The sequence below is a fragment of the Vigna unguiculata genome, chromosome 3, assembly GCF_037176805.1.
Source record: "Vigna unguiculata cultivar grain cowpea cultivar isolate G323 ecotype 2 chromosome 3, ASM3717680v1, whole genome shotgun sequence".
Classification (NCBI taxonomy): domain Eukaryota; kingdom Viridiplantae; phylum Streptophyta; class Magnoliopsida; order Fabales; family Fabaceae; genus Vigna; species Vigna unguiculata.
Window position 1 is genome coordinate 6,404,891 of NC_140794.1, and position 26,914 is coordinate 6,431,804.

Here is a 26,914-nt window from a genome sequence, read left to right on the forward strand (position 1 = left end):
TAATCCTTTTAATCAAATTTTATTAAGTTTATTTGACATTTCAAGCACGTTTCATAATAGTATTTGACTTAACATGCAAAAAATGTGTCAAACAATATAAACAACTCAAATACAATGCTGAAATGCGTATAGAACATCAAATAAATTTAACAAAATTTGATTAAAAGGACTAAATTCACATATTTCAAAAGATGAAGGACTAAATTAGTTAAAAGTTTCGAGATGAACTAATTTTAAAATTTACTAAAAGTTAAGGGACAAAAACATATTTAACCCTTAATTTATATATACTTATTGTTTAAGGACTTTTGTTTCTATTAAAATTGTTTATAGGCTTTGATCACTTCTATCGTTATCAAGTAAATTTGTAAGAATATCCTACTAGTCAAAGGAACCAATTGATAGAAAGCTTTTTAAAGTCTTTTTAAAATTTAATTATATCTATCTTAATTAAACTTTTATTTCACTTTATAGGTAACTAATTAAATCTTCAAATTAACTTTACGGATACACACACATGTTTAAAGTGTGTATTACAGGGAAGATGATATATACATATTAATAACATATAAAAATGAATTAATTTAAGAAAATAAAAAAATTATTAGGACCAAAATTAGAGTTTTCAGATTTAGGTATATTATACGTTAAAGTTTGAAACATGGGAGGTTCCGAAAGACACAGGAATGAATGAGGTAGTTTTGTAAGTTTGTTTGGTGGAGGAAAGTGGTCGTAATCGTGAAACACGGTATTATGAGATGAATTGATGCACGCGAAATGCATGCGTGAGTGACATCAGGCTTGACTTTGAGTCAATTGTTGGCTCTCCGGCATACCCAAAAGGTTAAAACTTATCAACCCTTATGGTGTGATGGTCAGCTTTCAAAATTGAATAACACGCTCCAAGTGGGAGGCTATCTCACATTTACGTAATTCAAAAATAATAGAACACCTTATACGTTTTTTTAAGTAAAACTTTAATTTTATTTTTATATTTAAAATTTTGATTACTAGGTGCGAGTTCGAAATTTTCTCCCAAGGACCTCTTTGACCTAGCGTTGGGCGACTTTGATAAATATATAATTTACAAATGTTTTATTATATGAATGGTTATGGTATTTGAAGGATATCTATGTAATGGATGTTTGATTCGAGAAAAAAAATTGAATGGATAGGTTGTAATGGATATGGTCTTCCTAAGGAGGAATGTCATATTGGTTAGTTTACTTTTATGCATTGAGTAATATAGTTCATATTGTGAAGTCATCATAATTCTACTAAACTCATAAACTCATATAGAGAATGGAGTTTAGGCTGTGAGAGTTGAAAAAAGTTTTTATAGTAGATTTGGAGCGAGAGATCCCACTTTTGACAAATATTATAAGTGATCTAACTTTGTCATAGAAAATTGAGATCTAGTAAATTTGGGTCCATCGTGATATTTTATTTCATTATTATATGATAGTTGCATGACATCATCACCAACTTGACTTAATACATACATTATGGAATTGAGTCTAAAATATATTATATTATAATTAGAAGATGTGATTAATTATGAATACATGTTATATGAAAAATGTATGGAGTGATATATTTATTTAAACTTTGTGATTTTATAATATGTGATGATAAAAAATACTGTTTAGTTTTTTTTTCTTCAGAATGCGGTTAATCCGCGTGTGATGATACATTTGTACATATAATATTTTTATGCGTGAATAAATAAGGGGAAATAAGGTAAATAAAAGATGAACAAAATGAAGTATAAGGATACATTTTCCCTTAAAAAAATAACATTTTTGTAACAATTCATTTATATTTATGATTTTTATTATACGTTTTTCTTTTTGTCTGGTTGTTCATGTCTCAAAATTAAGTATGCATAAAATAACTCTGCTTTAGAAAGAAAAAAAAAAAGTTGTCATAGATCCACTCATACAAAGAACAAAAAGTCAGTTTCTTATTTTAGAAAGGATAATCGTAAATATTTTCCTTCATTTGAATATTTATTATTTCTTTATATTTCTCTCGTCTAATCAAAATCGTTTACCTTATGTGAAAAGGAGAAAGGAAGAATCAGAAAGCATATAAAGGAAGATGGTGTTGATGAGATGAAAGTTGAGTGTCAAAGGCAACAACTACCCAAATGACTCAGAAAACAATATACCTGTGAGCTTGTTTATATCAGAAACACACGCCAACAAAAAATTATCATAATTTTGGACATTAATTCAGACTTCCGTATTCAAAACTATTCTCAATGGTAACAGTGTTACACTCTCGAGATCTTCATGATAGCTGCCCAAAACTCAAATGTCAAGTTCATCTTTGAATCAGTCTCCATTGACATGTAATAGCTATACCCTCCTCAATCATCATCCGTATATTCATGTCATGTGATTCATCAACATAATCAAACTTGTTGATTCCACACGTCATTCCAATTTTATATAAAGCCACGTGAAATGTGAGGGTACAAAGTTCTTGATTATCTATATAAGTTGCTGTGCACATAACATCTCTTTCTGCAACATGAGGCACAGCAAATTGCTGTAGTGCACACAATGTTGATTTCTTTAGAAGCTTTGGCAATGGCAGGTGCAAGTAGTATCCAAGTGGCCATGGATATTGAGGAATGGGAGCTCAGAGATTGTGAGCAGAATCCACCACCCCATTTGCTGGCTGAAGATTACTGCAATGAAGAACATTTTCTGAACTTCATAGATCATCAAGAAGAGGTAGATAAGGGTGGGGAAAAGAGGAAGAGAAAATGCATCAGGTCAATAAAATCAAGGCTGCGAGCACTTGTAAGAGCATGCACTCGTGGTTCACGATGAGCATGAAATTTTGGTAGAACATTGGTATTAGATCTTGGTAGAGTTGTGTTTTCATGGTGATTTTGAATAAGTAGAATGACAAACATTTTTCTCTTAATATAACTAGACCTGTATCATCAATGGAATGATTTTCTGTCCCTCTAAATGGAATGGTATCTATTTACCCTTATCTAATTAAAAAAGAAGTAGCGTTTTAGATAGTAGAGTAAAAATAGCAATTAGAGCGAAAATGTTATCAAATTTTTTATAATAATGCTATAAGTAAAAAGGAATAAATTAAATTATACTTATAAAAGTTATTCAATAGAACTAAATTGAAATGTGTAATGCTTTAGATAAATTGAGTTAAAGTGTAATATGATAGTAGGGAATTGAAACATATTGAATTATTCTAAATTTTAGAGTAAATTTTACAATTTCATATATTATAATTTAGTTTGCTTAAAAAAACCCTATATCTAAATTAATTCAATTCAGTTTTTTTTTTTTTTAATTTTTGAAGTGAATTTTTCTGAATTATATGCATTTCGAAGTATATGTATACCAAAACATATTTCTAGATAAAAATAATTCATATGAAGAAAACATGGAAGTGAAGTAGAAAAATGATGAAAAAACAAATTTATAGGGTCCGAGATCCCTGATACATCGTAATGCAAATGCACACTAAACTAAAATATAATAATGCCTATCTACTAGAAAAATCTGTTACAGCACTACGAGCATTGAGATTCTAACAGCATCCAACATTTGCACTACTCAAAACACCAAAACGAGAAACAAGTTTTTGTGTCTTCTCTCATCATAACGTTGTTTGCAAGTTTTAAAGTCCAATCGAACACACACAAGTGCCAGATCACTGTTTAACAAGCTGCACTATAATGTTGTAGTTGTTAGGTACCCTGTAATGTAATGGGGCAACAGCAGATTACTGTGTGTAATGTAATGTAATGTAATGTAATGGGGCAACAGCAGATCACACCAACAGATTTTTCTAATAAATTCCTTAGTTATCCAGAAACAAAAAGCAAGTTCCTTGGAACATCAAAATTTTACAACTATTTTCCCCCTTTCTTTACAGTTGGAAAACAAGAAAAATCACATTCCTAATCAAGCTTAACCTATCAAAAAAGGATATTTAGGTACAACATACAACATAAATGTTTTAAATTTATAGATAATCTCATCTCCCACCAGACAACTCAATGGCATCTTGGTTATAGACGGAATCTTCTCCCCAATCAAATCTTCTTTGCAATCTCTCGTATTCTTGCCTCCGATTGACCTCCACGTGCTGCCATTCCTCCCACCTTTCAGCCAACCCTTCTCCTTCAAGCATTCTCACAACCTCAGACATTGGTGGACGGTCCTCCGGTGTTGCTTGCGTACAGAGTAACGCAACTTGTATCATCATTTCTACCTCTAGTAGGTTGTAATTTTTATTTAGGTTGCGATCAACAATGGCGTCTAGTCTTTTCTCCCGTTCTAATTTCTTAACCTGTGGAACACAAAAATACAGTAAAAACAGTAATCAGCTAACCAACAAGTACAGCAATAATGGTGCATTTAGGTTTTTGTATAATGATGACCACAAGCAACATATAAGTTATGGCAGAACGCTAAAAAAACATTGTAGTTCAGCTTTTCTTCATCAACATTATCATATACATAACGCACACTGTGACCGACTGATTCTTGAACACCACCACTCACGAAATCACCCAAGAGTCACAAAAGATATAAAGCATGCGAAACACAAACAAGAAACAAACCAAAAAAACACAACAAATAAGGAGGCCATGATGTTAGAAAGTGATCTTACATGGTCAAGTAACAGCACATCATCTTCCTCTTCTAATCGTGAAAAGTCAATTGCTCGTTGGCCAGTAACAAGCTCCAAGAGCATAATCCCATAACCGAAAACGTCAGTCCTTTCCGAAGACTTTCCAGTGGACAGATATTCTGGAGCTATGTGGCCCATCGTCCCACGAACTTGAGTTGTCACGTTGGTTTTCCGAACATCAACTAACTTTGCCAAGCCAAAATCACCAACAACAGCTTCAAAATCTTCATCTAGTAATACATTAGCTGCCTTCACATCACGATGAATAATCTTAGGATTGCAATGCTCATGAAGATATTCTAAGCCTCGTGCCGTTCCCAGGGCCACTCGTTTTCTGGTAGGCCAGTCCAGAACAGGTTCACCAGGTTTGAGTTCTGCATCAGTATTTACTTGGTAAACCATCACCAGTAAAGATGCCAGATTTTATACACAACAAAATATGGAAATCCAACCTACCCAAACACATTAAACAAAGTATACAAAAATCATATTTAAATCATTAATCATTTAATGTCGATGTTATTTATGTGCAAAGGTTATAAAGCTCTATTTAAAATAGCAGCAGTCAGCGCGATGGCAGTGCTAGTGATGAAACACCCATTGACACTTTTCATATCTTGTTTTATTTTTAAGTCCCTCACATAAAAGTAATTTAAAACAGTATTTTTCTTTTGAACAGACCACAAAGAAAGAGTTCAAGAGTCAAACCAACATGAGAAATAGATTGGTTTAGGAAATGTGTACCGCAAAACTAAAATTAGGACGTGATCCGGTCAGATGTCAAGTCAGGATAGAATAAATCCTAAAAATGGTTGGCATATATCCTCAAGTGTGTACTTTAAATATTTGAAAGCTAAGCTCACCCAGTTATTTTCTAATAAGTTTAAAACCATAATATGACTGAAACAAAATAAGAACTTATCGTCATGATATTCAACAATATGAAATCTCAACTCAATGGCCATACAACTCCAGTTACAGAAGTAAATAATACTTTCTTTTTTGTAGAAATTCAAATTGAATGCCTAGAATACCAGTGATGCAAAAAATGCTTTGTAACTTGTTACCTCGAAGACGATAGGCAACACTCAAGTTCTGCATAAAGGGATAAACCAAGAGGCGCTCAGTCGGGGTAGTACAAAACCCAATCAACCGTAACAGGTTCCTATGCACAGCTACACTTATCATCTCAACCTCACGCTGGAAAGCTGCATCTCCCCCGGGACTTTCGTAATCAGTTAACCTTTTGACAGCAACTTTTGTGTTATCAGCAAGAACACCTTTATAAACCTTTCCAAAGCCTCCCTGTCCTAAAACATTCTTCTCACTAAAGTTGTCTGTAGCTATCTGTAATTCTCTCCATGCAAATCGTTTTAGCTGACCAAATGCAATTCGCCGATCAACTTCCCCTGATAAAAAAAACAAAAATGATCAGAATATAGAATACACACACACACAGTATTTTATAGTTAGCATCAGAAATTTGTAATTTTTAAAAAGGAGAAAGTTCACACCAACTCATTTTTAATGTAGCTATTACTTTATTTTAACATGCATTCACAGTAAAAAGATTAAGCCGAAATATGATCATATCCCACATCCACTTAACATGAAAGGTTTAGGGTAATAAAGATGGATGGAAATATTCCAATGTTTAGTTTTAAGGACCATTTCGTTTAGGAGAAGCCTAATACAATAACATTTGCAATCTAAAAAAGAAACTAAAACCTGCAACATCTACAAAAACTTCACGCCTGTAGCCCTTGTGTCTACGCTTGCACCAAAAGAACAGAAGACCACCAAGGAAAAGGACAACAACTAACGCTATAACAATTCCAACAACGAGGCCAGTTTTTGATTTATGTGATGAACCTGACAAGAGTGGACAAATTAGTATTCAGCTTGTCGAGAGGGAGTGAGGAAGAGGAAGAGATAACATGCACATCAAAAGGATGAAATAAACGTTCAAATAAAGTAACCTTGGTCTGCATTATCAGATTCGCAAAGTCGATGACCACAATCCAAATTATTTCCAGTGAAACTGCAATAATGAGCACAATTAAAAGAGTAAAATGTAATGGTAAATATTATTTTAAAAATGGCAAAGCATCTCAAGTACATAAATTAAAATAATATTCTATCCGAGGATTCCAAGCTCACAGCATGCCATATGGTCCCATCAGATAAAAGGGGGAACAAAAACATTTTCAAATTTATATTTAACTACATAACCAAAGAATAAAGTTAAGCATTTTTTTTTATCATTATTGCTCCCATTTGCTACACTTATAATGTGAGTTCCTCAACATCGTATTTGATCCACTTTGACCAAGTGGTTGAGAGTTCAATCCTCACTACTCCTTTATTCTCATTTTAAATCAACTTGTTGCAGAAAATATCACTGCACAAAGTTTTGTCTATTCTTCAGGATCAAAAGGCTTATATATGACAAGGTATGTTAAAAGATACAACAACAGTTCTAGGTTTTCAAGAAAAAACCTAAGCTATTTTAGAATAGCCAAAGCCTAATAATAAGAATATAAAACACCCCAACACCTGTCATTCAACGATGTTGTGGCTTCTGGTCAAAAGCTTAGATATTATAAGACTATGCAATGCAGGCAACCCCCAAGTCCTCATTATAGCATTAAAATCGATTATTGTTGTGGAAATAGATACTTGTGGTAGCAGCCCAACATCCCTTGATTCAAACTATCTTGCAGGAGTTCCACAGCTGATCAATAGGTGGCCACTCGGGTGTTGAACACATCAACAAGGGTTGCTACTGAACGGGGTATGCACCAAGATATGAAATCTTATGACCAACAATTTGCCAACTAGCTAAATCATCCAATACTTTAACCGCTGGATTGCTATAACCCCTCCCTATCCCTCACAACATATTTGGCCAGGGATTTTATTGTTTGTCTACCCCCATCTTATGGCTTCACAGTGATCATGGTTGCGAAGGATTGCCTCTCTAAATACTTGCATTTTTCCACACTTAAAAGCAGATTATTCAAGCAAGCAAGTAGTTGAGGTATTTATGAAATCCATTGTGAAGTTCCTTGGGGTACCAAAGTCAATAGAATCATATGACAAAGTCTTTACAAGTAAATTTTGGCAGCAACCTTTTTTAAAATAAGTGGCACCATCTTAGATATGAGTACTGCCTACCATCCACGATTTAATGATTAGTCCAAAGCTCTTAATAGATAAGATGTTTGGAGATGTATTTAAGATGCTTCACAGTTGATGATCCAAAGGGCTGGAGTAAGAAGTTGTCATGGACAAAATATTGGTATAATACCAGTTTAAGATGCTTCCAAACTGGTATTGGCATTAAACAATTTGAAGCTATTTATGGGATAGACACTCCTAATCTTCCTAAATAGTTGGGTGATGCCCCTGAACACCTCCATTGCAAGAAATGTTGCTACATCATGATCAGACATTGTTATGTCCTAAGCATAATTTGATGAAAGCACAAAATCCGATGAAGTATCAAAAAGAAGTTCATGTGGGATTCCAAGTGGGCGACCTTGTGCTAGTTAAACTCCAACCATACTGGCAGCATTCAATGGCTCTTCGCAAAAACCAGAAGTTTGACCTTCATTATTTTGGTCCTTTTCCGGTAATACAAAGGATTGGACCTGTTGCTTAAAAATTATCATTGCCCCTCTAGAGCGAATATCCACCCAGTTTTTCATGTTTCTTTATTGAAACCATACAAAGGAGAGTGTTGGCAACAATACCTGCCTCTACCACATCTAACCTATGAGCTTGGTCCGGTTGATAACTCCGGATTGTAATGCCCTAAGCGGTACAATCCAGAGTAATTTTGCACGGGGATCAACATATACCTCAAGTACTTGATCAATGGGAAGAGTTGGATATCTCTAAGGCTACTTGGGAAGATGTGCTCACTTTGCAAATTGGGTATCCTAACTCCAACCTTGAGGACAAGGTTGATTTCCATTAGGGGAGAAATGTTATGAAGGGAGTAAAAGAGGCTCCAGAAATAGAAGCAGCTGCAGGTAGTGAGCAAGTGGGGATTGTGGGACCCAATGGACACATAGCAAAGAGGGAGGTAAACAAAAATGGAAGGAAAAGAAATAGTCTATTCTGCACTGAAAGATTTCATGTGGAGGACCAAGTAATATAAAAGGGGAATTGCAAAATGGAAAAGGAGTGGATGATGTAATTTATCTCCTTCTCTCTTGGCACTTCTGGAATATTCTCTGACATTCTGTTTTATTTCTGAAATTTTCGTTTCTTTTGTGTCGGAGCTGACAGCTTCTTGTTTCAGCTTTTTCTCATGTTATGATGAAATTCCAAAAATTCCAAATTTCCATAATACTATATAGATTGTTCTGCTCATAGTTTTCCCTTACTGTTTTATTGCTTAATTAACCACATTATATAGAATCACTATCACTGTTTGATTCGATTATGTCAGTAATTGTTAAATGAAATTCTATATCTCTGGACACTTTGGATGTATTTCACCAAGTGTTGCATGTGAGCACACTGTCCTAGCAGTCAGGGTTAGAAAGACAAGTTCAATTGGCAATTTAAATGCATCATACACTAATTTTGTGGTTTTATCATCCATACTTGTATTTAGAAACCTCAAATAACCGCTCTGGGATTTTGCCATTCAGATTATTTGAATCTAGCATACTGCAAAAAGAGAAGTTAGAATAATCGATCAGATACTAAAGTAATGAAATATACTTTAAAAGAAACAGCAAAGTTCTAGAAAACATAATTGCACATACACATTGATCAATTTTGGAAGAGTGGCAAGTGATTCAGGAATAGTCCCACTAAGATTGTTTTGACTCAATGTTCTGGTTGCAGGACAAATAAACAGACACTTATAAAAATTACACAAAAGAATACATAATGAGGCCTAAGAAGACGCATCATATATCCAAAGAACCTAGCAAAAAGAATGTCATACTTACAAGAACTGAAGCACTTTAAGATTACCAAGGGAAGAAGGTATTTCTCCAGTTAATTTATTGCTTTCCAAATCCAACCTGCACAAGCTTGTCATGTTTCCTATCTCTTTCGGTATGCTGCCAGTGATGCCATTCCCTTGCAAAGAACTAATACATGTATAATATACATACATCAATTCTTACATTTAAATTTTTCCTTTAGTTGTTAATGGTAAATATTTTAAAAGAAAAAACCATTCCCATGAAAACATGTAATAAAACAAAAGCATGAACAACTTCATTGACACACGCCTCCACTACTGAAAGGTGAATGTTTTATGCAGCAAGAGTAAACTCGTGAACTACTTCACTAGAGGGCATCAATAACTTCTTTTAAAATAAGAAAATTAATCATAATGAAAAAATATATCAAAATTATCAATACTTAGCAATAGTATGCATCAAAGTCACAACATTCACTGCAGATAATGACTACAGTTCATCAGATGCATAGAAAATAACTCCAATCTTATATAGCAACATAAAATAATGGTGACGTGTGTATATATAATTTCACATTGTAATACTAGAATGCAAACAATTCAAGAATGATAAGGCTAGCCAGTAAAAAGGAGGGAATATGCACACATGGTTTTTAATAACCAACAAGCTGAAGTTATCTAACAAGTTATCCATTATAGAAAATTGAGAGAGTAGAATGCCAAAATTATTTTTAGTATTATGGAGTTGACCAAGATTGTGTGGGTCCTTTCTGTGATAGAAATCCTTACAGGGCTGTAACATATTTTAGTACTCCTATTCTTGGGGTCAAGAATCCTGTGAATCCCATATATGCCAGTGATCTGCAACGAAGCAATTTTATATACAGAAAACAAAAAATTAAAGATACAAAAATGTGAAATATATAATTTCAACAATGAATAATGATACTCAACATCTTCAGCAAATCAAATAATTAAAAGAAAACGACAACAGAAAATATCTTACACTTGCACGACATTGTTGTTGGAGTCACAGTAAACACGTGACCAAGTACAAGGATTAACTTGATTTTGATTCCAGTCAGTAAGCTGGTGAGCTGAAGCATTCAGTGACACCTTCAATGCATATAGTGCATCTCCTGAAATGAACAAGAACATTACATATTGACTAGTTCCTCGACCAAAAGTCCAAAACAACGGCAGTTTTGGAAAAATAAGAGGCAACCATTAAATTCTGCCAATAAATAGCTGTATTTATGTATTTATTCCTTAGAAATAAATTGGAAATTAAAGTTGAAAAGTTATTTTATTGACATAAAAGAAATTCATGTGTATAAGCATAGCAGTTAACTTTTACATACAGCACCTTGTTGCTTGAGTACCATAAGAACAGAAGAGTATACCTTGCGTGTCAGGAAACACAAAAGAACATAAGCAACCCAATAGCAATAACACAAATAAGAAGCCCATTTCTACTGGCATCATCCACTGACACAATGTCCGTGAGAATCAATTAGCATAGAAGCAACCTCCATCTCTGCAAAGCAGAATCATCAAAACATTAAGCTGTGAAAATTGGAAAACAACAGTAATGCAAAAATGATTAACAGTACAGAACAAACTACTAGTGATGAAAACAGAATTATTGCAGAACAAAGTATTTACGATCAACCAAGAAAAGTTAAGCCAGCTTTTGGAAATAAGAGGAGTATTTATCCTAGCCATGCAAAAATGGGTAACAGGACAAGGAAATTTATTTTGTGTTTAATTCTAAGGGACATAACCTTTACATTTATTTCTGTTCTGTACATACACCAGGTCTTATAGCAACTCAAACTGTGCAGACCTAGATAGCCACAGCCAAACTATCTGTTTCACTACTCACGGATCTCACCCTATAAAATGAAAAAGAAAAGATCTAGAAAAGCAATCACTCTTAACATGACATCCAATCTAGTTGTTAATTAACACTTTTCAATCACAAGTTCATCCAAAGGAATCAAAAATACAAATATGGCTCAATTGCTAAGCACTAAAATTTCACCTACTCAGAAAATGCAGAAACACAACAGACTCGACACAACCAATTAAGTGACCTGGTAATTAAAAAGAAAAATACACAAATAATTAAAATCACCAAAGTCCCATTTAAAGAACCGGGCATGATTTTTTCATAAAAAATAAATTAAAACAAACAAAAGCCACAGCAACAAAAACACTGATGTAATCGGGACCAGACCAAACAAAATCACTCGATAGAAAAAAAAAATCCAGAAAGTTCAATCAGACAGCGGAAAAATCAGCGAACAGAAGAGTAGGGAGAAAATGAAATCGAGTAGGCACCGACCAAAGCGTGCGCGCAAAGGGACAAAAAAATGCGTAAAGAACAAAAGGCTTGCGCAAAAGCAGAAGAAGCAACAAAACTCAGAAAAAGAGACAGAATCAGAAAAAGAGAAACTGAAAATCGGAATCAGGTACCGGAGTAGCCGGTACTAGGTCATGGACGGTGAAGTTGCACTTGGTGAGAAGAGAATAGAAGGAAAGTTTGTTAGCGAAAGGGAAAGTTGAGTAGTGGCGAAGCCTCAAAAGTATGGTGAAAGAGAAAGACAAGTAACTGAACAAAACAGAAGAAAAAAAAAAGAAGAGAGTGAGAGATATATACATTAATACATAGCTGGCAGAATGGGCGAAACCCACAGTGTGACACCAAATCTGGAACAGAACCTTCTATCCCTTATTTCTTATGTGTTCTTTCTCTTTGAGCCAAACCTTCCTAATAATTCACTTTTCCCCTTTTCCTACTTCTTCCACTACTTTACTTTACTACACTTGACTATCTGTCTCACACTCGCCCTCACACACCACACAGCACAACACAATTTAATGAATTGGCATCAATCAATTATCTTGAAACAGAAATTAAATAAATTGGATCACCGAATCGAATTATAATGTTTAAATAATTATACTTTTAAGTAAAAAGATTACGATTTAACTAATAACTATAATTTTGTATTAAAAAATAAACGTTGGATCCTAACACTTGATAAATAGTTTAATAAGAATGTAAAAGAAAAGCAAGTTGCATCATTATTGGTTCTCTCTATCACTGCACTTAGTGTTGTGTTGTGTCTCTTGCTGACTCCTTTCCAATGCTTTGAAAATTTCACCCTCTTAATTAATTCCACTTGTCTCACGCCCCCATGTTCCTTCCTATCCATGTAATCTTCTCTGCTAATTAAAAATTAATGCTTTAAGAAGATTATGATACTAGGTTCTTTTGCTGTAAGAGATTAATTAATGTTGTAATAGTAGGGAATAAAATGAATTCCGTGTAGAATCTAGTCAAACCGTTTATTCTTGTCTTAAAAGAGACTACTATTCATAATCTTATCCAACCACTCTTTAACTCCTAACATTTTTATATTTTATAATCTTAGTAGGTTATCTATGATCATCATTAATGACAGAATCATTGAATTTCTATTTTAAATTTTAATGTTTTCTGAAAATTTTCACTAAAATAAATAAAGCAGAAAAGTGAGTTCGTTTATAATATAAATTCGTTCCGACAACTAAGACAAATATTTGTAAAGAGAGGAAGATTAGTTTAGAATATTGGTTCTGATATATTTATGATTTGTTGTTAATGTTAATTTGATGATGAAAGGTATTATTAGTTAATTTGAATTTTTTATAAAATTAAAGTAAAATATTTAATGACTAAAACTTTTAACTTTTGATGCTTTAAAGCTTCAAGTCACGTTTTGTTGTTTTATTTATTTTAGAATCTAGTTTAACTCTACTGGGTAATAATATAAAAGGAATTAATGGCTGAAGTATATTCATGTCAATGAACATTATTTAATTTATGTTTGGAATAATTTTAGTTACATTATTTAATTATTCTAAAGTTTTTTTTTTAAAAAAAAAGCTAGTCCTTTTGTGACTAATTTTTGCGCTGGGTCTATCTTTTTAGTAGTCTTCTTTTCACACATTTTCCTTTCTCCTCACAATTAGCATGTTTTACTTTGTAAGTTAAAAATGTCATAAAATAACACAAATGAAGTAATATTTTTCAAAGAAAACTATATGAACTAAAATTTGAATTTTTGAAAGCATTTTTCAAATATCTTTATTCTTATAATTTGTTTTTGTTGACATGTTTATTCTTGTGTGATTCTCCATCAATAATTTTATCAATTGATGAACAATAACCTATTATCGGATTATAAAATAAGTGCAAATTACTTAGGTCAACTTCGTGTAACAGATCAATACGCTGGAAGTCAAGAATGAGACATAGGTCAATTACTCATTAATTGATTTTATTTCTATTGTAGCTAATTATAATTTATAGCATTAATATGTCATTAACATTTTAAATTTCATTATTATTTTATTTTATTATTTTCTTATATTATAGAAGCTATATTATAAGTGAGATTCAATGATGTTGGAAGAATAAAATGTTATGTGTAAAATTGAAAATGCAGGTTTTATGATTGAAAAAGAAAGCAAGAAAACGATAAAGTGTGAGGTGCTAAAAATTGAAGGAAAGAATTGTTGTAGGAAATGAAGGAGAATCATGCGTTGTGTTCCACTTGTTATTTTCAGCAAAAGTGAACAAACAAACCACGTGATTACACAAAGTTCAATATAAAGAAAAACATTCTACATTATAACACGTGTGTATCCACACATAAAAACATTAATTTATGTATGTGTTATTATTATTATTATTATTACTTAGCCCATAAACATAGTTTTTTAATAATTTAAAATCTCAAGTAATATAATTATTATTGTTCACTATATTAATTTAATTGTCTGTCAGAATTTTAAAATATTGCATAAGAGATATATTTTTGGTTTTGTTTACATGAAAAGTAATTAAGACTCGAGACTTTTTAATAATCTGAAATATTCTACCTCATTTTAATTAGGATTGGATAAAATAAAAATACAGTTGATCTAAATTATTTTAACATTGAATTAGATTTTCAGAGTAATTTAATAAGGTGGAATGAATTGCATGATTATTTAAATAGACTGGATTGAACTATAAGTGGATTGAATTAAATTATAGTGTTTAAAAAAATGATGTTTAAATGATTTGAATTATTATAAATAAATATTTTGTTTTGGAATATCTTTTCCACTCAGTTATAAATAAGTTTTAGTTATAATATCAATTCAGTTTTAAAAAACTAAAATAGTATAATTATTCAATTCATTTTCTTACAATTTAATTTAATTCAATATCAACATAATTGGATTCAAATATTTTTCAAAATCTAAGCTTACTATATTAATACAAATTAATCATCTTACAAATTTGTAAGTTATTTAAACTAAAAAAAATCACGCCAAATTACGGGATCAATATACTAAATTATTTAATTTGCAACTAGTTTTAGATGTAATATATAATAATAGTGTTTAACCATTGAACCATTCTAAAAAAAAAAAACTATTACAAAATGATGAAGATCACATTTTTATCTATTTTTCCTTGATTTGTCGATTTTTATTCAGATCTCAAATTGAAAAGAAAAGAAAATGTATCTAAACCAAATCATTTATTGTAATTAAATACATTGCTATATATTGAGTTAAGTAACAACAATAAAAATACATAGGAGTGTGCTCTTATAAGATATTCTAAAGTTTGATTATATTATACTTTACTATAGTTATAAACATAGTTATACCTTATTAAGTCTTGAAGATATATCATGTCAGGTAGAAAAATAATATAAACTGAAAAGTTTGAATTAATTATAATAAAATTTAAAAGGTAAATAAGAAGCAAACAGCTGGAAAGAAAAAAGCATTATGGAATAATCCGTGACGGTTTTGGTGTGTTATTGTGAGCAATTATTGTTGTATTTATCAAATTGAAAAGTAATAATGTGAGTTTGATCACAAATACATGGTCATGCCATGGAATCATGTGATCGTGAAATAACAATAGTTTTGTAGTTCATCGACAACCAAAAAGGGTCCCACTGTGCTGCTTTGTTACCTAAAAGATCTAATCCAAATCTTAAAAAATGTTTTTTTCTCATATTGTAATTATACGATACAAATTGATGAGCTGTGTTGTCCAACGTAATTTAATGTTTGGTTTAGATAATTTTTTTTTCTTCAATTATTTTAAAAAAATATTCTTGAGTTAAACTATTACATATTTTATAGAATGTGTATTAGTATAATATTCTAATATTATTTGGTGGGAATATAGTATATTAAAAATAGTTTAAAAATAAAAAATATATATAATTCGTAATTTTTTTTAAATCTCAAATATATTTTTTAAAACGTTATTCACTGAAATTTGATATAATCTATAAAATATATCATTAAAAAGTATAACAAAATTTAAATTAAAGATGCTTTAAGAATGATTAGTGTAAGTATAACAAAATCAAATTAGGCATAACTTACTTCATTCAAAAACAACTTATTGAACATTATTGTATATCAAAATTAGTAGAAATTTAATATGTATTCAATTTAAAGTCAATCAATTGACATAATATCCTTAGATCAATCGTCACATGTCAGATATTATTTGTTTTGGGTTTAAAATTTGTGTCCCAAATTTATTCTTTAACAAACCTTTCAAAAAAGAATGCATATTTAAGCGATGAGACTATTATGTAACAACTTACTTTGCTGAACAATTATACATTATTAATCCTCAAGTAATTCTAAAATTCTAAATGAGTTTATTAAAGATACCATCCTTAAACCAGCTAATATTGTATTTCAAGAATTAAAGTTAAAACAAAGGTTTAATTACTCGGATGATACTCACTTTGGTACAAGTGTGCCAATCTGGTACCCGTTTTTAAAAAAGTGTCAATTGTATCCCAACTTTTGAAAAAGTGCTTCAATTAGGTCTCTTTCAGACGAAGTTGACTAATGTCGTTAGTCAACGTGCCACGTGTCAGTCTGTGGTTTTTTGATTTTTTTTTATTTTTTTAATATTTTTTTGATTTTTTTAAATTTTTTGAAAATAAAAATAAAAATGCCATGTGTCAGATCCTTGTGTGACACGTGGCATTGTCAGTGCCACGTGGCATTGCAATCCCAAGTGTCAGTGTCACTATCAGATTTCATTGTGTTGATTTCGATTTAGTCCCTATATATGTCTTTTTGTTTCAATTTGGTATCCACTTATGTATATCTAATTCAATTTTGTCCCAATTTTTTTAATAAGTAAAATATTTTTGTAATTCATTTTTTTAAGATTAAAACTAATTAAGTATAAATATTATTTGTATAAAATGTTTTACTAATATTTTTTTATTAAAAATGACTTTTTAACATATTACTTTATTAATTATTTTTTTATTAAGTACTCATGTTTTGTTAATTATTATTTTTTTAACCCAAAATAGAACAATATTGCCTCTTACTAATTTTAAACCAAAATTTCTATCTGTCTAAATGTTATACTAATCTTTTTTATTAAAAATGACTTAATAAAATGACTTTTACCACTAAATTTTAATATAAATATCAAATACTTAATTTTTGTAAAATTTTTATACTTAATTACTTTTAATTTTATAAAAGATGGATTTTAATTATTAGAAAAAATTAGGTTAAGATTGAATCAGATATACATAAGTGGGTACCAAATTGAAACAAAAAGACATATATGAGGACTAAATCGAAATCAACACAATGACATATGATAATGACACGGACATATGGCATTGCAATGCCACGTGGCACTAACAATGCCACGTGTCACACGCGGGGACCTGATACGTGGCATTTTTAATTTTTTTTCGAAAAATTAAAAAAAATAAAAAAAACAAAAAATAAATTAAAAAACCACAGATTGACACATGGCACGTTGACTAACGACGTTAATCAACTCCGTCCGAGAAGGATCTAATTGAAGTACTTTTTCAAAAGTTAGGATGCAATTGACACTTTTTTAAAAGCGAGTACCAGATTGACATACTTGTACCAAAGTGGGTACCATCCGAGTAATTAAACCTAAAATAAATCGTAAGTACTTCAAAATATTAAGTAAGAACTTAATAAAGTTCTCCAAAACACTAAGTTCAACTATCTAAGATATTCATATACTAATACTTCATTGTCTCATTCTAACTTTGGTGCTACTATCACCATTAATTCTTATTATTGTTCTTGTATTTGATATGTGATCATCATAAAAAGAAAAAAAAAATAAGAGATACACAAAAAATTAAGGTAAACTAGTTTTCATAAGAATATACTCTTGAAAAATATCATATCTTATCACAAAGGTTGTCAAAATAAATCTTTAAGATAAATAAAATTAGTTTGCTAAGGTTCAAACATCATACTACTAGAATAACATCTAAACTTTTACTTTTGAAATATAAATGTATTGAATAGACTCGCGAAACTTTGCACCTTTCATACTTATCTCCCTTTTAATTTTTTAAAACTGAAATCACTAGTATAAAATAGAAATATAAAAAAATATTATGTCAGTTCATTAAGAAGAAATGTAATAAATTGTACAGTGACAATTTCATAAATATTGAAAATCATATTATATCAATTGTTAGGTTTAACTAGTAATATCTCTTAAAAAAAATTAATATGTTATTTTTAATTTAAAAACACAATACTACATCGATTATTGTGTAGAACCACTATAATATAACTTTTAATTCATATGTGTCATCTTTCCTTCTTCTAGATCTTTTTATTCTCTTTTGCACCTCTTCTTGTTTTCATTCTCTTGTTATCTCTTCTTCATTATCATTTGTTTAACCTTCATTGTTGGAAAAAAGTGTCATCACATTGAGAAGCCTTCACATTGCATCATTGCTGCTGTGCGAAGGAGGTGTCCTAAACAAAAAAGCATTTGTGTGAGGTAACTTTCCTTTTTACAAGTTGACTATGCATTTTAAATTCTAGTCTAAATTTGTTTTAGTAATTTCTACAATCAAATTTGTTATTGAACATGAACAAGTGTTTCTAAAATAAAATTTTAAATTTAATTAAAAAGCTAGACAAACAGTATCATAGTATCATAGTACTTATAATTTAATTTATTTTTTATTTGGCATTTGGTGAAGGGGAATGAGCCACATTAAAATTACTTTATGGAAGGTGTGTTGATATCTAAACACTGTTTGGCTACTGTTAGATAAGGGTGATATGTTGACTAGGTAATTATCATATATATATATATATATATATATATATATATTGTTGGAAAAAATATTAAAGAATCATTTTATTAATAGAGAAATAAAATAAACATATAGACAAATAAAATTGGTCAAATATAAACTTGAAATGTCTTTGACTCAGGAAAAGAAATATCATAGACTTAGAGTCCATTATATAATTATTAACACTTATTTTCTTAGTTGTCCTAGGTGATGTGAGACTTTTCAAGACATGTTATTTTCATCATTCCAATATATATATATATATATATATATATATATATATATATATTTGTATAAAGAAAGAAGAGTAGGGTTGAATTAAATATTTCAGAAATACACATATATAATTTAATTTATTAAATTGAGTGGTGATAAGGATTTAGATTGAAGGTTGAAAGCATTGACTTCATAATAGGAATAGCAATGCCCATGCATGCATGCACTATGCTAACAAACTATGCTACTCATGCATCCCTCATCATGTTGATTTGGCAGACAAGCAGACAAAATTTGGCAGAGCTAGAATTCTATGCCTATTGCCCTATTACCCTACATTTTAATCATTGCCAAATTCTCATCTTTGAAAGAGAAAAAACAAAACTATATTTAAATGACTAATGTATTTAATCTCCAATGTTTCAGAATCAACAAAATTTCATTTTAGTCTTCAAAACATTGTTATATCTTTATTGATGGTTTTAATAGTTGTATTTTTTTATAATATATTTTAACGAGCTAAATAAATAAATTGTATTAATTGGTTTGTAAAATATTATAAATTTAAATAGCCCATAGATATGAGCGTATGTTAAATAATAATTTTACAGTAATTAGTAGAAAAGGCTGTTGACAAAAGTTTAGGACTTATTGTATACGTAAAGAAAAGTAGAAATCAATTATATAATTAGTTGATAGTTAACATGAATTAGAAGAGAAGAAAAAAGTGAATACGATAGTGCAAGAATAAATTAATAGACTAGTGTTGAATTTTAATAAGTTAAATTAATAAGTTAGCAGTATTACTTGTTTAAAAGAGATGTTAACATAATTAGTTTGATTGATTTTCCCCCCTTTCAGGGTGTTAGGCCCATATGTTGTTAAAATTGGGGGAGACGCTATTTGCACCCCTGATTTTAATGAACCAACCCCTAATAGAACTTTTTCTAATTCACTATCTCTTTATAAAGTTTGTAGCTATGGTAATAATCCCTCAACAACTTAAAAAAAACAAAACAAGAATCTTTGAGATTATTATCGTCTTTAACTTTAACTTCTGATGTACAATTATAAGTGATTCCTTAATATTTATCATTTTTACCCACATGGTTTTTTTTTATCTCCTAATTTTCAGACGAGGGTATATTTGGAAACAAAATGAAGAAGGTGGTTTATTAGTGAACTTCAAGGGTGTCAATGATAAGAATGTGTAATATTTTTTTTTTTCCTTCACTGAGCCTAAAATGCACACCCCTTCCGAGCCCAATCTGCCAGCACTATATATTATTTTTCTTTCTTTTTCCTGAAAAAAAAAAACATGTCAATATAAACATGTATTTCTTTTTTTTTTCTACAATTTTTTATAGTTGAGTATGTTTGTTTCATTTTTACTGTTGGTGCATTTTATACATAATATTAATAGTTGTTTAAATTAAATGCTTCAATGCGATTTTTCAAAAAAGAAACAAAAAAAGTTGCATTGACTTGAGCAGTGAATGTTTGTTTGTAGCGTTAGGTTAACCATGCTAACTAACATGATAATATTCATACCAAAGTTAGCATAAAAATTTTGATTGCGTATTAGGTCATATTTGGATTTACCACTGAAAAAAGAAGAAGAAGAAGAAGAAATTCACCACATGGAGTGCTTCTTTTGAAAATGGTTTTGATATATATGAAATCTTTATATAAATTATTTAATAATAAATATTTACATGTCATAAAGCTCTGAATAAATTCGAAATTCTATAAATATGCAAAACATAAATGATTTGTTGGTTGCATTCATCTTCGTCCAAAATGTCTCACATAATTTAACCAGAATCTCTAAACACATCAACTATATAAGCATAACATAACATACAAAATATTGTATTTTCTCTTACACAATCAATTAAAACTAATACAACATCAATTATGTAATTTTCAAAAACAACCGATTACAATAATATCATGTGAAATATTTAATACCATTAAATGTCAATATTCGGGACATTTTCCATTTTAATTGATAAAATATTTATGTTGATCTAACAATTTTTTTTCCACCAAATTCGTAAATACAAACTCTTGTAGAAGTTTTAGAATAAGATCATATATAATTTGATGTTTAAGTAAAAAAAAAAAAAAACTATTTCAATTATATACAATTTCATTGGTTTTTTCCTGAATCAATTCCAACCACAACAAAGAAGATTGCATTACTTTATTTTGTCTTGGATTATATGTTTGTGATAAAAAAAAAAACTATTACTTTTTAAAAAAATTTATGTATATTTACTATCTAAATAAGACTATTTTTTAAAAAAAATCATCTTAGTTTTTTAAATTTAATATTTAGAAACTAAAATTGTTTCCGCTGTTTTTTTTTTCTTAATTCAGTAGACCAATACTAATTTCATCTACAACGTTAAATAATATAAATATAAGTATTTAAATAATTTTGGTACGCGTTCATTATTAATGTATTTTTCTATTGAGAGTCCACTCATTCGAAATTTGTCTCTTTTTCATTCTTTAATTTTGATAAAAGAAAAATTAGTTAAGAAACAAATTCACAAAAGTTACGTCCACAGGGAATTATTAATTATTAATATGCTTTTAAAAAAAATAATGTATATAATATAGTAAAATGATAATGAAAATTACATTTTCTATATTTTTATTGTTCAGTAATGACCGATTGGTATGAAATATTTGATAAAAGGTACGACCGATTATCATTTTGATATATTTTTTTAGCACGTTGTTTTATCCATTTTTGTTACAAAAATTTATTTAAGGATATCAAGTTTTAAAAAGTAAAAAAGAAATATATATCTTGTTTTTTTTTTCTACCAAAAGTATTTATGCTCAGTTTGTAAGAACTTAAATCTGCTAAAAGAAGAACAATCTGTAGCAATTTTATGGACAAAAAGATCCAATACAAAAATTTCTTTAGATTTATGGACCAAAGATTAGAAACATTTTTCTTTTAATGTAAAGCTGATAAAAAAAATTCTCCAACTTGTTTTCTTTAATCTATATATAATTATTTTTTGGCCTTTTATTATTAATAATATAATATAAGAGACTTTTGTCTCTGACACATTCACTTGTGTGTGCGTGTGTGACTGTTGTGTCTGCGTCTTCTACTCTGAAAGTACACTCCTTTGCTTCATCTTCGATCAATTAACCAATCATTAACCAACACACCATGGCGGGGTGTATCAGCTTCACCGCCACGCGCGACCGCTGCTTCCGCTTCTCCTTCTCCAACGCCGGCCTCAAATCCGCCACCACGGATCTGGGCCAAGGCACCATCATGCACTGCTGGGCCCCCAAGGCCCACAAAGACTCCAGGCCCAACCTCGTCCTCCTCCACGGCTTCGGCGCCAACGCAATGTGGCAGTGGAACGACTTCCTCCCCCAACTCACGCGCCGCTTCAACGTCTACGTCCCGGACCTCCTCTTCTTCGGGGACTCTCACACCACCCGCCCCGACCGCACCGAGGCCTTCCAGGCCCAGTGCGTGGCCGCCCTCCTCCAGGTCCAAGGCGTTCGGACAAGCAGCGTAGTCGGGATCAGCTACGGCGGCTTCGTCGCCTACAGCCTCGCCGCGCAGTTCCCTGAGCGCGTGGAGAAGGTGGTGCTGTGCTGCGCTGGGGTGTGTTTCGAAGAGAAGGACTTGGATGAAGGACTGTTTCAGGTGAAGAGCGTCGACGAGGCTGCCGAAATCTTGCTGCCTCAGACGCCGGAAAAATTGAGGCAGCTTCTGCGCCTCGCGTTCGTCAAGCCCTCTAAAGTCACGCCCACTTGCTTTCTCACTGATTACATCAACGTGAGTACCACGCGCTGCCCTGAATTTCAATTCATTTTTTGTTTTGTTGGTTTACTTTAAAATTGTTTGGTACACTTGTTCCTAATTACATCATGCTCTGTTACAATTCGATGGTGGTGGGTCACCCCTGGTAGAGACGATTTATTTAATGTTTAGGTCGAGATAAACAGAAAAAAAATAAAAATTCGAAAGATGAGAGAAATGAGTAGAAGGTTTGATTTTTTGACAATTGGATCAGAGAAGCGTTTACTTCTTTTTCAGTTGTCGTTTTAATTGAACAAAAGTTATGCCCGCGTGTGTGTTCTCTGTTGGTCCATTTGGATGCTCTCTTCTTCACAACACCATTGTCCTCTCGTATTGAGAAAAACGTCCAAGTATGAAAAAGTATGCATATTTTAATAAAATTTGTCGTTTCTACTTGATTTGAACCGTTCTCGATTATTCCACAGTGAGAAATTACCCAAAGTTCTGATTGCTTGCACAAGCATGGGAGTGCCAATTGCCAATTTACTGAAGTTTGTTACATGCAGGTGATGTGCACTGAAAATGTGCAAGAGAGGAAAGAACTGATCGAAGCATTGTACAAGGATAGAAAACTGTCTAATCTTCCTAGGATAACCCAGGTTTTTTCTTTTCCTTTTTCAGACTTTACATTATGGGTTGGTTTCACTAAATGACATAAGTTTTTTATGATGCAGCCTACGCTAATAATCTGGGGAGAAAAGGACATGGTATTCCCAATAGAACTAGCTCACAGACTGAAAAGGTCTCTCTCCAATTCACCTTTCGTTTTGTGACATTGTTAATTTTGTCTTGAAAATGTCTCTCCAATTTACACTTACACGATTGTTTTAACTTCACATCTGGTTTTAGGCATCTGGGAGAGAATGCAGAACTAGTGGTTATTAAGAATGCAGGACATGCCGTGAATGTAGAGAAGGCCAATGATATGTACAAGCATATAAGATCCTTCCTCATTGATTCCACAGCTCCAACTGTGCAAAAAAACCACAGTAATGATCGCCATGTGGATTAGCAGAAAAATAGAAAGATGTCACACTACAGACATTTAGATTTGATTTCAGCATTGTAGATATGCTTGTGTATTGATTTGTTTGTACGCTATTATCAGTCATGTGGTATTTTTTTTCTCGGGCAGGACTGAAAGGGGATAGTTGTGAAACTGGTTCCTTACAGAGAGAATAGAAACAGTGCATCTGTTGCTTATTTAAAGGAATGTCAGAAAATAGTTTTGAGAGAACATCTTCCAAGGAAACTCGGCTGGGATTGCATGATAATATCATGACTTGGTGTGTGTATTTCAAACAGTGTTTGAATCAAACATCTCAAGCGAATATTTCCCTTTTTTTAAGGATTATCGCGTTGTTTGGTTCCACTAGAAACCAGTGGAACAACAATCTTGAACGGAAAGAAAAGATATATAAACAAAGGAAAAATAAAAATGCTTCTATTAATCCCAATTTTTTTTTATTTTTATGTGAGATGTTTTTTCTTGAAACCATACTCACCATAAAGTTAAGGAATGGACAATGACTTAGAAGGAAACTGATATGTAAACACGCAGTAATTAGTAACTGTCGTATTTGACAGTTTAAAAGAGAAGAAGCAAGGAATAAAGCGAATGGTGGGTTGATAAAGAACCATTTTGGGCCTTGGGCCTCCGTATTCTTCCCCATCCTTTTTTGGGCCTGTGGCCTCCTTTATGCACATGCTTACCCATTCTTTTTATAGGTTCAAGTCAGGAAGTAAAAAAATAAAAAATAAATAGTAAATAATGTAAGAATGGAATACTTACCTACACTTAAAATATATAAATGTTACCTACACCTTACTAAAGTAGCCGAATTGTAGTTGCAAAATTATCCACAGAAACTAGGAATGAATTAGCGAGTGCTCTTTTCTTTGATCATAAACTATTTTAACAGAGAAAAAAAATAAATAAAAAAAACCCACAAAGACTACAGTGTAGGAGGAATGGATGCGGAATAACCTTTATTCCATTTGTTTAAACATAACTTTCCTAAAGCAGCTTTTACTAATTAAAAAGTTTTGACGATATTCTGAAGTGAACGGCTCCCCCGAATGCTCATCACACTAAGCTCAAAATGATCCCAGCCAAAACGGAACTCCAACCAAACCAAGCTGCCAAACATTCACAAAGAACACAACATTAACGATACATGTCTTATAATTACAACTGTAAACACATGTTTTCCATGCAAGACAATACATTTTGTTTCACCCAAATTACAACATTGAAGTATCGTAAATAACAAAGCTTGACCAAAAACTGATTAGGTACAAAGGAAAAAGAACTTACATAAGAAGAAGAAGGGGTAAGAAGAAGCAGAGTCCCAGAGGTAGTCTTGGTTCTGGTTGTAAGCGGAGGAGCAATCGAAGGTGGTGTTATAGCCTCCTTTACAGACACAGAGGAAGCCATTCCCAGGCTCCGAAAACCCGCACACTCCGCCGCTATTCTCGCAGCCACTACACTTGGTGGTGACCAAGTTATTATCCAAGGCCCCGCCGTAGGAGAACTTCAACGCCACCCCATACACCCAGCGCGAGGGGTCAGTGGGGGTGTCGCCGAGCGACACTACAGAAGCATAGGCCCCACACTGCATGGCTTTGAGGTCGAGCTGGCCGTTGGCGTCGAGGTTGGCGGGGGAATAGACGCAGCAGGAGTTGGTGGGAGGGAAGAGAGGGAGGCCGAGGGAGGCGACGGCGGGGCAAGTGTAGAGGGTGGCGCAGAGGTAGTCGAAGGATGGGTCGCAGAGGGGGGAGGAGAGGGAGAGGGAGGGGTGGCAGGAGAGGAGGAGGAAGGTGGTGGAGGCCAGCTGGAAGGGGGAGGTCCAGTCGAGGGTGAAGCTTGTGGTGGCGGGGTGCATGGCGGAGCAGCTGGACATGGAGGACGGGGCGAGAGTGAGGGTGGAGGTGGCGTAGGAGATGGAGGTGATAGGGTAGGTGACGGCGGAGTGCGTTTTGAGAAAGAGTTGGTCGCCGGTGCCGTTGGAGGCGCAGGTTATGTAAGGGCTGAAAAGAGGGGAGCCGCAACCTGGACCGGTGCCGAAGGGGAACTTCACCTGAGTGGAGCCGCACGTGTCGCGGCATGCTGTGGCTGGTGCCGATGGGAATATGTTGATGGAGAGAAAGGTGAGAGCGAGAAGAAGAGAAGATGGTAGTGGTGCTGCCATGCTTTCATCACAGAATCAATGCCACTACCTTAGCTTAAGCCTCTTCACATGTATTTTTTTACTTTATACCTTTTTTTTCATATAAAAAAATGTTCCGTAAAAAAAAATTATAGAATAAAAGAAAATTTATGAGAAAAAAATCCGACCTGCCGGATTCGAACCAGCGACCTAAGGATTTCAGCTTGAAATACCAACTACAGTCCTCCGCTCTACCAACTGAGCTAAGGTCGGTTGTTGATATACCTCGAGTCCAAAGTTTAAGAATGTTTGGTCCTTTCGAAATCTGTATAGAAAAAGAAATTAACTAGAGAAATTTAAAATATATAGTATATATATTAATAGCTTTTGTGTATATATTCTGTTATGGATTTTATTCGCATATAAATAACTAATTTTAACTTTATTGATCTAATTATCACTACAAAATTAATTTTATTGAGGCGTTTCTATTGTATAATCATAATATTATAAAACAATAAAATTATTTATTTTATATTTTTTTCCTGTATTATTTTTTTATAATTTTAATAACAATTTTCATTTAATAATCTTCCTAACATTTGAATTTTTGTAATTATATTTTTTTATTCTTATTATTGTCATAAAAAATGAGCAATTCTTATGTTTGTACTAGATATAAGAAAAAAATTTGTAAAATTACTTCTCGCAACAAAGAATAAAAAAATGGATATGTTTATTGTTAATTATGAAAAATTATTTTGTCAAATACTATTAAGTTAACTGTATAAAGCATTTGAAGTTGAAAAACATACGAATAAATGTGTGTTTGGATTCAAAGTTAACTTTGATTGAAGTTTACTTTTTTTAACTTGAG

General features: G+C 32.0%; 3 protein-coding genes and 1 non-coding gene across 6 annotated transcripts; 1 reads left to right on the forward strand and 3 right to left on the reverse strand.

The window, feature by feature from the left end:
- Positions 1-3,816: 3,816 nt before the first annotated feature.
- LOC114176977 (putative LRR receptor-like serine/threonine-protein kinase At5g10290) lies at positions 3,817-12,501 on the reverse strand. 3 transcript variants are annotated; one of them, XM_028062182.2, is made up of 12 exons: positions 12,294-12,501; positions 11,035-11,168; positions 10,638-10,770; positions 10,421-10,492; positions 9,654-9,797; positions 9,465-9,536; positions 9,301-9,366; positions 6,663-6,724; positions 6,412-6,555; positions 5,751-6,092; positions 4,663-5,057; positions 3,817-4,338 (listed from the first exon to the last, which is right to left on the reverse strand). In XM_028062182.2, exons 2-12 carry the CDS (start codon positions 11,114-11,116, stop codon positions 4,024-4,026), a joined length of 1,827 nt encoding a protein of 608 aa, XP_027917983.1. In that variant the 5' UTR covers positions 11,117-11,168; positions 12,294-12,501; the 3' UTR covers positions 3,817-4,023. The 3 variants fall into 3 exon arrangements, with proteins under 3 accessions (XP_027917983.1, XP_027917982.1, XP_027917984.1); XM_028062181.2 differs by lacking the exon at positions 12,294-12,501 and adding an exon at positions 12,110-12,266; XM_028062183.2 differs by lacking the exon at positions 12,294-12,501 and adding an exon at positions 11,979-12,112.
- Positions 12,502-22,133: 9,632 nt separating this feature from the next.
- On the forward strand, positions 22,134-24,206 carry LOC114176609 (alpha/beta-Hydrolases superfamily protein). The gene is made up of 4 exons (XM_028061695.2): positions 22,134-22,864; positions 23,395-23,487; positions 23,563-23,630; positions 23,738-24,206. The coding sequence occupies exons 1-4, from the start codon at positions 22,241-22,243 to the stop codon at positions 23,898-23,900; spliced, it is 948 nt and encodes a 315-aa protein (XP_027917496.2). The 5' UTR covers positions 22,134-22,240; the 3' UTR covers positions 23,901-24,206.
- A 456-nt stretch (positions 24,207-24,662) lies between these two features.
- Positions 24,663-26,118, reverse strand: LOC114178871 (uncharacterized). Its single transcript, XM_028064995.2, has 2 exons — positions 25,206-26,118; positions 24,663-25,027 (listed from the first exon to the last, which is right to left on the reverse strand). The coding sequence occupies exons 1-2, from the start codon at positions 26,077-26,079 to the stop codon at positions 24,975-24,977; spliced, it is 927 nt and encodes a 308-aa protein (XP_027920796.1). The 5' UTR covers positions 26,080-26,118; the 3' UTR covers positions 24,663-24,974.
- A 101-nt stretch (positions 26,119-26,219) lies between these two features.
- TRNAY-GUA (transfer RNA tyrosine (anticodon GUA)) lies at positions 26,220-26,310 on the reverse strand. Its single transcript is given in 2 exon segments — positions 26,220-26,255; positions 26,274-26,310. It is a non-coding gene; the product is annotated as a tRNA-Tyr (tRNA).
- Between the last annotated feature and the right edge of the window lie 604 nt (positions 26,311-26,914).

What these genes read in the sequence shown, in the direction of transcription:
- LOC114176977 (XM_028062182.2), bottom strand. Translation starts at nt 11,116, where the DNA reads ATGATGCCAGTAGAAATGGGCTTCTTATTTGTGTTATTGCTATTGGGT. An exon ending in TGTGTTTCCTGACACGCAAG is followed by an intron (nt 10,771 to 11,034) that starts GTATACTCTTCT and finishes TGTTCATTTCAG; the next exon opens with GAGATGCACTATATGCATTG. An exon ending in ATGTGCTGTTACTTGACCAT is followed by an intron (nt 4,339 to 4,662) that starts GTAAGATCACTT and finishes TGTGTTCCACAG; the next exon opens with GTTAAGAAATTAGAACGGGA.
- LOC114178871 (XM_028064995.2), bottom strand. Translation starts at nt 26,079, where the DNA reads ATGGCAGCACCACTACCATCTTCTCTTCTTCTCGCTCTCACCTTTCTC. An exon ending in TTACCCCTTCTTCTTCTTAT is followed by an intron (nt 25,028 to 25,205) that starts GTAAGTTCTTTT and finishes AATGTTTGGCAG; the next exon opens with CTTGGTTTGGTTGGAGTTCC.
- LOC114176609 (XM_028061695.2), top strand. Translation starts at nt 22,241, where the DNA reads ATGGCGGGGTGTATCAGCTTCACCGCCACGCGCGACCGCTGCTTCCGC. An exon ending in ATCTTCCTAGGATAACCCAG is followed by an intron (nt 23,488 to 23,562) that starts GTTTTTTCTTTT and finishes TTTATGATGCAG; the next exon opens with CCTACGCTAATAATCTGGGG. An exon ending in CTAGCTCACAGACTGAAAAG is followed by an intron (nt 23,631 to 23,737) that starts GTCTCTCTCCAA and finishes ATCTGGTTTTAG; the next exon opens with GCATCTGGGAGAGAATGCAG.